At 29.5% G+C, this 12,369-nt stretch overlaps 2 protein-coding genes across 2 annotated transcripts; both read left to right on the forward strand.

Moving 5' to 3' along the window:
- Nucleotides 1-1,392: 1,392 nt before the first annotated feature.
- LOC125830035 (profilin-1-like) lies at nt 1,393-2,967 on the forward strand. The gene is made up of 3 exons (XM_049509254.1): nt 1,393-1,710; nt 2,383-2,520; nt 2,789-2,967. Exons 1-3 carry the CDS (start codon nt 1,588-1,590, stop codon nt 2,921-2,923), a joined length of 396 nt encoding a protein of 131 aa, XP_049365211.1. The 5' UTR covers nt 1,393-1,587; the 3' UTR covers nt 2,924-2,967.
- Nucleotides 2,968-6,463: 3,496 nt separating this feature from the next.
- LOC125830024 (protein OXIDATIVE STRESS 3 LIKE 2-like) lies at nt 6,464-7,368 on the forward strand. Its single transcript, XM_049509244.1, has 2 exons — nt 6,464-6,952; nt 7,040-7,368. The coding sequence occupies exons 1-2, from the start codon at nt 6,702-6,704 to the stop codon at nt 7,263-7,265; spliced, it is 477 nt and encodes a 158-aa protein (XP_049365201.1). The 5' UTR covers nt 6,464-6,701; the 3' UTR covers nt 7,266-7,368.
- Nucleotides 7,369-12,369: the final 5,001 nt, after the last annotated feature.

Genomic DNA, 12,369 nt, shown 5'->3' on the forward strand with positions numbered 1-12,369 from the left:
CTTTATATAATTTTATCAAATAAGCAAAGGTTAATAAAATCGCATAATACTCTATCACAAAGCCATTCTAAAAAATACAACATTTATTGATCAAACATTAATTCAATTCAAAAAAATTAAACATAAATTGTAGTCTACAAGTCTTTAAATAAATTTGATAAAAAATAATGAATTTGGTGAACATAAATGGTAAAGTAAGAACTGATTTGAAATAATAATAAATTTTATGTTAGTGAGAATAATCGTTATATGAGATATAAATGATTTAAAAAGTAATGATTTGAATTATAAATTTTATTTATACGGTTAGTAGATATAAATGTGGTTTTTTAAAAATAAAATATAAACTTGTGGGTTAATTTTTGTATTTAAAAAATTCCAAATCATGATTTGAAATTCCCAAATCATGCTTTTTGGAGAATTTGAGATTTCATCTCTTGATATAATCACATATCAAAACGCTGATTTCATTTCATAATTTTATGTTGCGATTTGAAGTCGTATAATATATCTAATAATATCTACTACCTTATATTTAAGGTCTAACTCATCGGTGACCACCTAAAGTTGGCACAAATTTTCACTTAGACACTTTAATTAGGTTTTGTTCATTTTAGACACCTCATGTCATGCCCCGTTGTATCGTTTTGACACTTTTTGACAATTAGCCAAATGTATAAGGTGTGTGTAACACACTCGCTGATGACACATGTGGCATATATGTACAAAAAAAATGAATTTTATATAGAAAAAAAATGGTCAATCACTCAATGACATGTGTCATTTTTAAAGCCCAAATAATTAAAAAAAACACAACCTATCATAGATTATCTTCTCCAGCACCCCCATCCGATCCCCAAACCCCTCCCCCATCCAAATCATCTTCCCCTACCACCCGAACCCCCACCTCTCTCCAACCCAAATAGTTTTCTCAGTGAAATTCTTTATTTCAAGTTTATGATTAGTTCTTCACTTAAGACGCAAGACTCTCTTGTTCAATCTTTCTCAATTGTTTTTCTCTATTGGTTTTATGTTTTTTCATAAATCAAATTAATTATAGCTTGATATACTATAATGTTGGTTGATTTTGTTTCAACTAATTAGCACCATCAAATCTACTTCTTCATGGAAGGATTTTAAGTTTTGGGAGATGGTGGTTAAAAGATGGGGAAAAAGACGAAAAAAATAAAATAAAAATGAATAAGTTTTTCACACGTTGGTAGTAAGTGTTAAGATGTCTAAGTGAAAATTTATGTCAACTTTAGGTGGCCATCGATGGATTAGGCCTATATTTAAATTTAACCATATATATAAGTATACAAAATATTTATCTATGTTAAGATATATATTTATTATCCAGTAAGAAAAAATAGATCGGGCCGTGTGTTTGTTACACCCCGCATCATTCTCTCTTCCTCAAAACCAACACTAAGTGAGTTCCCAATTTTTGCAAACCTTTCCTATTTATACTCTTCTTCCCCCTTTTGCTCCATTCAACTTTGCAAAGCCTCAATTGTTAAAATTTATTCAAGAACAAATTAGGTACTAATTAGGGAAAAACAAAAACAACATTTTTGAGTAGCCAAAATGTCGTGGCAAGCCTATGTAGATGATCACTTGATGTGCGACCTTGATGGCCATCGCCTTGCCTCGGCGGCTATTCTTGGTTTTGATGGCAGCGTTTGGGCTCAAAGCCCCGCCTTCCCTAAGGTTATTTTTATATAATCATGATGTCTGAATCAATTTATGCATAACTAATTTATCGAGTATGTGTTATGTAGTACTCTTGTGGAAATGTTTTTTTTAATAATTGTAATGTTTGGATCAATTACAATAACAATTTATCGAGTATATATATGGTATCTAGTCTTGTGAATTTTATTACTAATGGTCATATTTGGATCAATTGGCTAATAGTAATTTTATCGAGTAACTACTCTCTAGTCTTGTGGATCTGTTCGTTTCACAACAATGTTACATCTCTCAGAAATGGATCTATCCTTTCGTTGTGAAATTTGATCCATCATTGATGATTATGCTGGTTAATTGTTTGTCCTAAAATGGAGAATCATAGTCGAACATGATGATTGCTTAATAGACTTTGTTAAGAAATAATGATGTGCCCTTGCTAATAGCAGCTTTTGACATTATGATAAAGGTTGTGAGTTCGATTTATTGGAACAACATATTGTGTGTGATAAGTGTTAAGAGGAGTTGAGCAAACTGTTAGGTAATGCCAACATCATGTCTATACCAAGGGCTCAGGTGATGGGCCATGGATGACTGTTGAAGTTATGACCGTTGCTTGATAAATTTTGTTAAGAAATAATGTTGCATGCATACTTTCTTGTTGAATTAATGTGCTGTATTTTTGTGTTTTAGTTTAAACCAGAGGAAATTATTAATATCATGAAAGATTTTGATGAACCTGGATTTCTTGCTCCCACTGGGCTATTCCTTAGCGGCGCAAAGTACATGGTCATCCAAGGAGAACCTGGCGCTGTCATTCGTGGCAAAAAGGTGTTTACCCTACTCCCTTAATTAATTTTTTTGGTTCCACCGATATTCGGTAGCTACGTTGAAGCCTTGACTGGATTCGTGTGTCGGGTCACTCCCCTAATTGTTACTCTTCTTTTCATCAAAATCAATTCAAATCTGCTAGTAAATGTTTTGCTCTGAAAAGCCCTAGAGCAATTACTAAGTTTGGTTAGATTTGTAACTACCACTACATAAAAAATGATACAATTAATTAACGGTAATAGATTAATTGAAGTCGTGTTTTGTGTAGGGGTCTGGTGGAATAACAATCAAGAAAACAGGTCAATCGCTGATTTTTGGTATCTACGAAGAACCAGTGACTCCAGGACAGTGTAACATGGTTGTTGAGAAAATTGGAGACTACCTCATTGACCAGGGTTATTGAAATTTCATAAATCCCATAATTAATCTTTTTTGTATTTTTGGTGATTGTATTGTCACTGGAGGTTCTTTTTTTTCCCTCAAAGAAATAACTAGCCTAAAGGTTACTATTTCCTTTTTGTTATAAATTTAGTTATATAGTTTACTGAAAGAAGCAGTGTTGTGTATTGATCACTTTAGTGAGACTTTTTATAGAGACCGCGTTTTGTAATAAACAGATGTTTTAATTGGATCTCTTTTTTGAGTAAACTGTTTTCCTATGTTTTGAAGAGTTGCAAAAGAATCAAAAACACAAAAAAATGGTACACTGGAAAAGATTCAAACAGATTATAGTCTTAAGAAAGAAACTTCATATTCTTGACCGCATTTTCCAAATATTAGATCTTTAACATGCTTGTGTCACTATAACTAAGATAATTTTCAACGGTAATAAATATACATATTAATAAAGAGTATTAAATATTTTGTTGACATTAGTTAATTGTCATTAGATCTAATATCGTTATAATTTTTAGGGATATTTAGAAAGAATGTCAATTGCCTCTAAAAAAAATATACAGTGACAATTAAGCTAATATCTCTAATAAACCACCACTAAAGACCATTTTTATATACTGTATCCTTTGTTTGCCAGAAAGTCAGGACACTCATTTGTTTCTCTCCAGATGTGTTTGATAAAGAAAATAGATATATATTTATTTGAATAGTTGTGTCACTTTAGAATTATAAAAGGATTCTCACGAGAGAAACCAAGGTATCTTTTCATTCTCTACAATTTCAAAAGAACAGACACTTCCTCTGCTTCTTCTCCTACTTCCTTCTCCAATTCTAGCAAAGTTCGTGTAGATTCTTTGAAGATTTCTTCTCTAAAAAGTGTTGGAACAAATAACTATAACATGTACGATTTTAGATTGTGACTTTATATATATGGTGTTGTTCGTATTTATATACATCTGATTGCACATTCTAACTTGTGAAGCAATATTCAATGATTCTGCAAACTAAGTATTTGTTTAGATTCTTCGGACCTGAATAATGATGAGACAAATACACTTTATGATTGTTTAAAACTTATTTGAGGCTAAGTACTCATAATTAATTGATGATTCTACTTGGTGCTCTTCGCAGTCGCAGCACAAAGTAACACTAACCATATAAATCAACCTTGATGTCTAACATTTATATACTGTGAGTCTGTGACAATGAAATCAAAATTTTATTTACTTTTTTTAAAAGATATACTGTTATCGTAACTCTAACTACCACTTATAATGGAAGTATCTATACAGATTTCTCAATCAATGTTTAATATTTATTTAAAGTTCAATTATTTTGAATTCGTACTGTGTAGCCCTAGCCCTACTATTAAGACTCAAATCCAAGACTTCAAATTACGAAAGAAACAGTTCCACACCGACAAATTAAACATCATTTAATAATCAACAATATATGCCAAAGAAAGCATGGGAAATTATCAAAAAGACGTGAGTGATGAGTCTCAATGTTGGGCGGTGATATATACAAAGTATTTTAAAAACTAGTGGCTGCGTCAACCATCTGATCATATATTTTGGTCCTTTTACTCATCCTTATCTATATCTATACAAGAAAGAATCAAAGTGATTTTGCAACATTTTACAAATGAAAACAAAGTTTAAATTAAGTAAAGATTATATTTTTATTTATTAAAAAATCTCAAAATAACACAAAAGATATAAGTAGATAACCGGCTTATAATATTTATATTTAGATTTAATAAAACGGTTAGGCCTCAAACAACTTGTCGACGAAAAAATTATTCAAATTAAAACACACATATACGGATCAAATAAAGAAATTTATAAGGATTACAAGACTTCTTAATCGTTTTGTAGATAACTATTTTGATTGAGTTATTAATATGATTGGATCGAAGAACAACAACGTTTTGAGATTCAAGAAGTTACGAATTATATAACTACTAAATACATCTTTACATCAATATTATACTTAAAAGGTGCCACTTCTTTTTTTTCTATTTAAGTTAAAGTGGTAAGCGTTATGCTGACCCATTTCTTTTCAAGAGAATATATTGCTCCCTTCAAGTATCGTTGTTTGTTCTTAAAAGACTCTATCCGCTATATTAAAAATAAATTTTAACAGTGACTAATTAATGGCAATAACTTAATTGTTATTAACTATTTCCTCTATTTCAAATTAATTAAATTGTTGAGGTGTTTCACACTCTTTAAGAAAAGAAAATTAAGACATAAATTAGGCATAACTTTCTATTTTTACCCTTATTAATTATTGTCAAATTTATGATTAAAATAACTACATTAATTATAATAACTAATTTCAATACTAACTAATGAAGGGTAAAATTGAAAGAACATTCCAAAAGTAGTCTTAAAAATTGAACAATTAAGTTAATTTGAAAAATGAAAAATGTCTCAACAATTCAATTACTTAATGTGAAATAGGGGGAGTATGTTTTTTTTAGTGACAATTAACATTCTTTGCAAATGTGTTTAAGTCTATAACAATAATGGATCTAATGACAAATAATTAATGTCAGTCATGACTTTAACACTTTTTTGTTAATTATCTCTACATATATTATTGCTAAAAGTTAGTTTTGATGTGTTAACACTTTAATGACATAAATTAGACTATAATTTTAATTTGAAATGTATATACAACTTATAACCTTCATTAATATTAGTAAGATATTTAACATTCCTTTCTTTATGAGGGATATATAATTTTCCCATCTTTTATATTTTATCATATTTTGAGTGGTTTCCAAAGAAGAACTAAAGTAATACCTCTCGTGTTTGCCAAGTCAGTGGTGTTGATCAGTTGATGTAGAACCATTGTTTCTGATAAGAATTTGGAACAATAATTAAATTACGTTTTTTTTTAATGTATAAAGAATCTTCGAGCAATGATAAAATTATTTCTGTATGATTTATAAATTATAAATTCGAACATAAAAACAATTACTAATAATTGCATTAGAACCTTACACTTTTAACTAGATAGTCTTTTTTCAATCCTATTAACACGAAATACTTTAGGTACCGAATTATCTTTTAATTTTCAAATATATATGTCAGCCAATTGAGGGCCTAAGAGACCAAGACAGACACTGACACCATGACACGGATATGGATGGTTTCCCTTTCTATCTTCTTAACTCATTCTAATGATCGATAAGTTCACTTTTTATGGGTCGATAATATAAAGGAATTTTAATTTATAGTATTCAATTATCTATAAATAGATACAAATTAAATAATAACTTTTTCCTAAAAAAGAAAAAAAAAAGAGTCAAATTAGAGATAAAAAGCTTGATTACGTGTCATATTAAATTAAAATTACTACTTGATAATAACGTAAAAAATATTTATACAAGGCATTAAATCAGGAAATAAAATGATAATGTTTATCCTCGATATTGAAGGCATTCATTGGAAACCAACCAACTATAGAAGAAGATAATATCGAATATTAGGATAAGGCAAGCAGGCAGGACATATTCAATTCTGAATTATTTATTTTTCATTTATCAAGAATTCCCACTTTTAAGACCTGCCCTTCCTATTCAACTTTTGACACGTGTACTATTTTTTTTTAATGTTGATCTGTAAAATTAACTAAATCCACACATTATCTTCTTATGCATAGACACCTATATATATGTTTCCTCAACATTCAGAAAAATCCCATGTTTTTTTCCAATCCTAATCGACCAAAAAGTTGTTTCTTTTCACTTTTTTCTTGTTCTTAGTATACCTAAAATGGGTGATGGCAATATTGAGATGTTTAAAGATAAATGGTTTCAATGTGGTAATAATTTGGAGAACAAAAATTGTTCTTCATGGAAGATTAATGAAGGTGATAATAATAGTCAATCGTCTTCGTCGATCGGAGAATCATCGTCAACGATTTCGATTTTAAATTGTAATTCTTCACTAGAGACAATGGATGATGCATCTTCGGATGGGGCTTTGTCCGATTTATCGACTCTTATGGCTCAATTGCCAATCAAGTAAGTTATTTAAATTGAAATTATTTAACTTATATACACTGATAGTATAACGTCAGTATTGTAATATGTGAAGATTTTTGAATGTAGGAAAGGGCTTTCGGAGTATTATGAGGGGAAATCGGAGTCATTTACATGTTTGGGAAGAGTTACAAGTTTAGAAGATCTTCCAAAGAAGGAAAATCGTTGTAATAGGAAAATGAAGAAGTCGTTATACAAGTCATATACACTTCCTAAGCCAATCATGTTCAAGAAAGCTTCAAGGAGTTCATTTTATCATCTTGTTATACTAGTAAAAGACCAAGTTCTTCTATAAGCAGGAGCAGGCCACCTCTAATTCCTGTACAAAGAACCTAGTTTTGCTAATTAGTTAGATATAGGATCACCTTAATTAGCATATTAACCTTAATTATTCCTTTTTAACAAATAAGTAGTGAGGAACAAATGGAAATGAAAAATTTACGGATTTTATAGACATGGTATCATGATTGATTACTAATTCTGACTTGGTAACTTGCCACACCTCTTTTCGTGGAAGAATTTGTTTGATTATGTTTTGTAATTTCGTAATTTAATTTGTTTATGTCCAAGTGAGTTTAATATTTATTAGTTAGGTCCTCAAGCACTCTACTTGACATTAATGACACGATTTGTGTTCTAATAGATTGATTTTTAATTTTTACTCTTCACATAGGCTAGTTTTAAACTTTTTACCCTTCAAATTGATCCTCTCTACCAAAACATAACTTCTTGGCGCCAAACATAACTTATGAAATAATTCTCTAGAGGCGTCAAACATAATTTGTGAAATATTATGAAATAATTCTCTAGAGGCGTCAAACATAACTTTGTGAAATATAATACTATATGATCTGTAAATGTTTTTTACGCAACATAGCAAAAGTGCAAATGACCCCACTCCTTATAATTTTGGGCTGCCTTTGACTCATTTAGTTTGGACATTCTCATTGTAAAATGGAGCCCAAATAACAAGTGGAGTTGGACAACTCATGAATCAGCTTTCTGCTTTTAACTAGATCCACTAAGTTATGCTCGTCAAAATGAATTGTAATGTTAAATGTTGTATTAATTAATTTTTCAGTTATTTAATTTTATTATATCTTCAGTTATGTGTTATGTTTTATAAGATGGGAGTAAATATCGGATACAAATAAGTTTTTATTTTATCTGCGCATGTTTAATATATAAACCATATACACTCATTATGGTCAAATAATAAAATAGGGTGGAAGTATGTATTAATTAATCAACAAGTTTATAATCAAATACATGTTATATATGTAATTGTGTGGTGTAACCAAAAGTTTGTATATATCTTACATAATCAAATACAAATTATTATTCTGATATTGAAATTAATTTTTGCCCACATATCTTTCACTAGTATTTTCTAATTCTTTTTTGGGGTCCTCTCATTTTCTCCCTTTTTGGTTTTGATTGAATCAATCCATTCTCTTGGACATGTTCCAAGAAGGTCAAAGTGGAACTTTTGTCTTCTATTTCATAAACTTCATCGAAACTATTACTTAGAAAGTGAATGGAAAAACAGACTGTATTTCATGTATCATTTGACTAAACAACAAATGAGCCGTTTCTTTCAAATTATGTTTTAATTACATCCACATATACACACTCACTTTTCAAAATTCAAAGTTTGAAATCATGTTATTACGAGGATATGGGACTAGACTATAAAATAATACTCCTATTTCAAGTAAACATAGATTTTCGTGTAAGTTAATAAATAAACAAACCTACCATAGATCCTAAGATAAGGTTATTTAATTATAGTATAGGACGAGGACCACGTTATGTGACGAAAGCAATGCATTTCCCAGCAACTAATCCACATGTCCATTGTCTTTCTTCTTGTCATTCTTAACATGTATATATTCTACCACTTCTTAACGGACATGCTAACTAATTAGGGTTTTATTCATTCATTAGTTTTTTTATTATCGCTAATGTTCGTATCGATTTGCATACGACTCGATTAATTTCATCGATTATGTGTTTCTTCGCAGTTCGCACCAATATAAGTACCAAATAACTTTATCCATTCTAACTTAAACAAATGGGGGGAAAATCATATATGTCATCGTCCCAATATATGTGATGGTGTTAATTTGATTTGACACGAAATTTAAGAAAGAAAAAAATGACTTTTGAAATTTGCGATCTAAAATATGTTGTTATTATTAATAAGTCATCTCATTATTAATGGTAAACTAGACATTTTAACGTCTAGGACCGACTAAAAGGGAAAAAATGTCAAATAAATTGAGACGAAATGAGTAATATTTTTTTAATGAGAAATTGACATAGATAGTTGTCCACGAAATAGTAATCAAGAATTGTATATTTTTTAGATATATATACACACTTTTGATATAAAAAATAATAATATTTAATTAGAGAATATAATTATTTTTGAACGACCAATCAAATATATAATATCTATACTTATCCCTACAAGATTTTAGACATGAAATCTTATAATTCTCGACTCACCCCATCGATTTCAAATTTAGATCATTGTTCAAATTTATTGTTTCTTAGATATAGTTGGAGGGGAAAATTAGGTATTTATGGACATAATAATAATAATAATAATAATAATAATATTTTTATTATTATTATTATTATTATTATTATTATTATTATTATTATTATTACTACTACTATTATTATTATTATTATTATTATTATTATTATTATTATTATTATTATTATTATTATTATTATTTTGCACAAAGGTAGATACGGTCAAAGGGTAGATAATTACATAGACCATTCGTGTCATATTCTTAAAAATGATGATGTATTTTAGGAAGAATTAAGAGGGTGTGATGATGCAATGGGGTACAAGTTTCAAGAGTAAACTATCCTTTTTGCACCAAAGGCCAAAACTATCCATCAAATCAACAATTAATCATTGCTGATTAGAAATTCTGGATTTGATTCCATTAACACTCTCCATGCTTTAGTTTTAAAAAATTGGACTGTTTAATTCTCACGTAATATTGTGTTATGATAATCTTACATTTGATATAAGATTCAGCACACTACAATTTTATACCTAAAAAAACAAATGGAGTACTTTTTAGTGAAGTATATATTACTACTTTCTTTACAGATTTAGTAATTGGTATTCGATACCCACTAACTCAATTAACTTATACTCATTAAAGGAGAAAACATTTTCTATTAGATTAAATTTTTAATTCTTTGAATCGAAATAAAAAAATATTTGAATCAAGAGGAATAATTTCATTTGTCACATTATATTTCCTGGTGATCATAATATGTTCTTTCCCTAAACATGTTTAGTTCCTTATCAAACATCATTTCTCATTTAATTAAAATGGTGTGTTCTAATGAGCTTAAGAGCTTTGTTGGCAAAGTAATAAATAGGGGGATTCAATTGACAAACGAATTCAAGTACATGAGTCTCCCAGATCATTCCGCCTTGAATATATGTGTAGTGAATGAAAAACATGGGCCACCTTAGTCCTTTACATAACCTTTTTAGCAAATGAAAAGGTGGTATGAAGAATAACAAAAAATGTACTTTTACGACACGTAGATTACAGGTATGAATTTTTACATTGCCTATGTGAACCAATATAAATGAATTTCAAATACTAAAAAACATTATAAGAAGGAATCTAATTAAAAAATAATAGAAGAACAAGATGAGCAGAGAACAAATACGTTGGGGGTCCATTTAAATAATTTATTTATTTTGGAAGTGTGTCAAAGAGGTATATCTCTGCAAATCTAGCAGAAATTGGGGAGGGAAGGTAGGGCCAAAATATTATTCTACTAAACAACTTCAAATTGAAAGGATGGAATACAGTGTTTAATATTTTCAATTTCTGTCCATGATGTCACTAGGGAATATTCCTGTCCAAAACCAGTAGAATAAATTTGAAATTTGAAGAAACGAATCATTAGAAACACATAATTACTATTATCCGATAAGGTCGATTTCAATTTGTTTGTCTTCCTTATTTATTTAGATCATTTTATAATAGAATAAATTCTCTTTAAGAACTTTTTAATTTAGAGAAAAGATATAAAGTCACTACTGAAGTTGTCTCGTATTTTCATAAAGATACCTTAACTTTGGAAGTATCCTGTCACCCTACAAAACTTTTTAATATCTTTGTAAATGGGTCATTTTGATCCATTGTCGTGACCACGCACATGCAGAGATGTATCCAGAATTTTGAGATGATGGGTGCACTATTATAAAAAAGGTTGATCTATGATATAAATTTGATTGGTTCGACATTTAGAAAGAAAATTAAAACAAGATAAATATAAAATTCAAATTTCTAACCTCGCGGAGAGAGGTGCACCCAGTCATAATCGCATTATATGATACTTCAAGTGTGGGTTCACACATCTATATTTCAATAATTTTTCTAAAATATAACACTACTATATATGATCTCGGGAGGGGACCATGGGTTCACGTGAACCCGGTGACCCCCCCTAGATACGCCTCTGCGCACATGAGGCATGTGATGTAGTGTTTTCACTGCCATTAACCAGTTTAAAAGTGTCACGTGTCGCTTTATTTTTCTATTATTAATTATTTAATTAATTTACATCATCTTCCCCAAATTTAAACTCAAAAGACCCATTGGTATCCCTCTCTTCACGATTTCATTTTTTTTTCAAAGCAAGCTAAGATCAACGTTGGTACTCTCTTTGACGAATTCATCATCTTCCCCAAGCACAATAAGGTAGGAATTCATTTTCACTTTTAATTTCCAGTAGAAAGGGTTAATTTGAAGTTTTTTAAGATTTAATTTCTTCTTAATTTTGTGATTATGTTTTGATCGGAAATGTCAAATTCAATTCCTTGTTCCTCCAAGAATCTTGACCAAGTAACATCAACAAGGAGATGATTAGCACGAAATGATTTCACCAAGAGAGACGAGAAAATGTGAAGAATTGGGAAAGCTGAGAAATAACAAACGAAAAAGACTTTTTTACTTTAGTAAAGAATCGGGTCGAGCAGAACGGGTTGAAAAGAGTGAGCATCACCCGCGGCAATCCAGACGGGGGAATGAGTCAAAATGGCCCATTTACAAAGATATTAAAAAGTTTTGTGGAGAGATAGGACACTTCCAAAATTAAGGTGTCTTTATGAAAATACGGGATAATTTCAATGGTGATTTTATGTCTTTTTCTCTTTAATTTAATTATTCTAATTTTAACTTATGACATGTTTAAGATCATCATATTAAAGAGCATTTTGATACAATTTACATTTTTTTAAATTTCAAATCACAAGATTTAAAAAAATTATTTACATTTTAGATTTTGTATTAAGTCAAAAATCAAATTGTCAAAGTATAACAGAGAGAAAGTATTATTTTTAGCTG

Source organism: Solanum verrucosum, unplaced genomic scaffold (genome assembly GCF_900185275.1).
Source record: "Solanum verrucosum unplaced genomic scaffold, falcon-dt-bn FXZP01000102.1, whole genome shotgun sequence".
Taxonomy (NCBI): Eukaryota; Viridiplantae; Streptophyta; class Magnoliopsida; order Solanales; family Solanaceae; genus Solanum; species Solanum verrucosum.

Coding starts and splice junctions, on each gene's coding strand:
- LOC125830035 (XM_049509254.1), top strand. CDS start 1,588: ATGTCGTGGCAAGCCTATGTAGATGATCACTTGATGTGCGACCTTGAT. Junction 1,711..2,382: donor AAAGCCCCGCCTTCCCTAAG/GTTATTTTTATA, acceptor TTTGTGTTTTAG/TTTAAACCAGAGGAAATTAT. Junction 2,521..2,788: donor CTGTCATTCGTGGCAAAAAG/GTGTTTACCCTA, acceptor TGTTTTGTGTAG/GGGTCTGGTGGAATAACAAT.
- LOC125830024 (XM_049509244.1), top strand. CDS start 6,702: ATGGGTGATGGCAATATTGAGATGTTTAAAGATAAATGGTTTCAATGT. Junction 6,953..7,039: donor ATGGCTCAATTGCCAATCAA/GTAAGTTATTTA, acceptor TTTTGAATGTAG/GAAAGGGCTTTCGGAGTATT.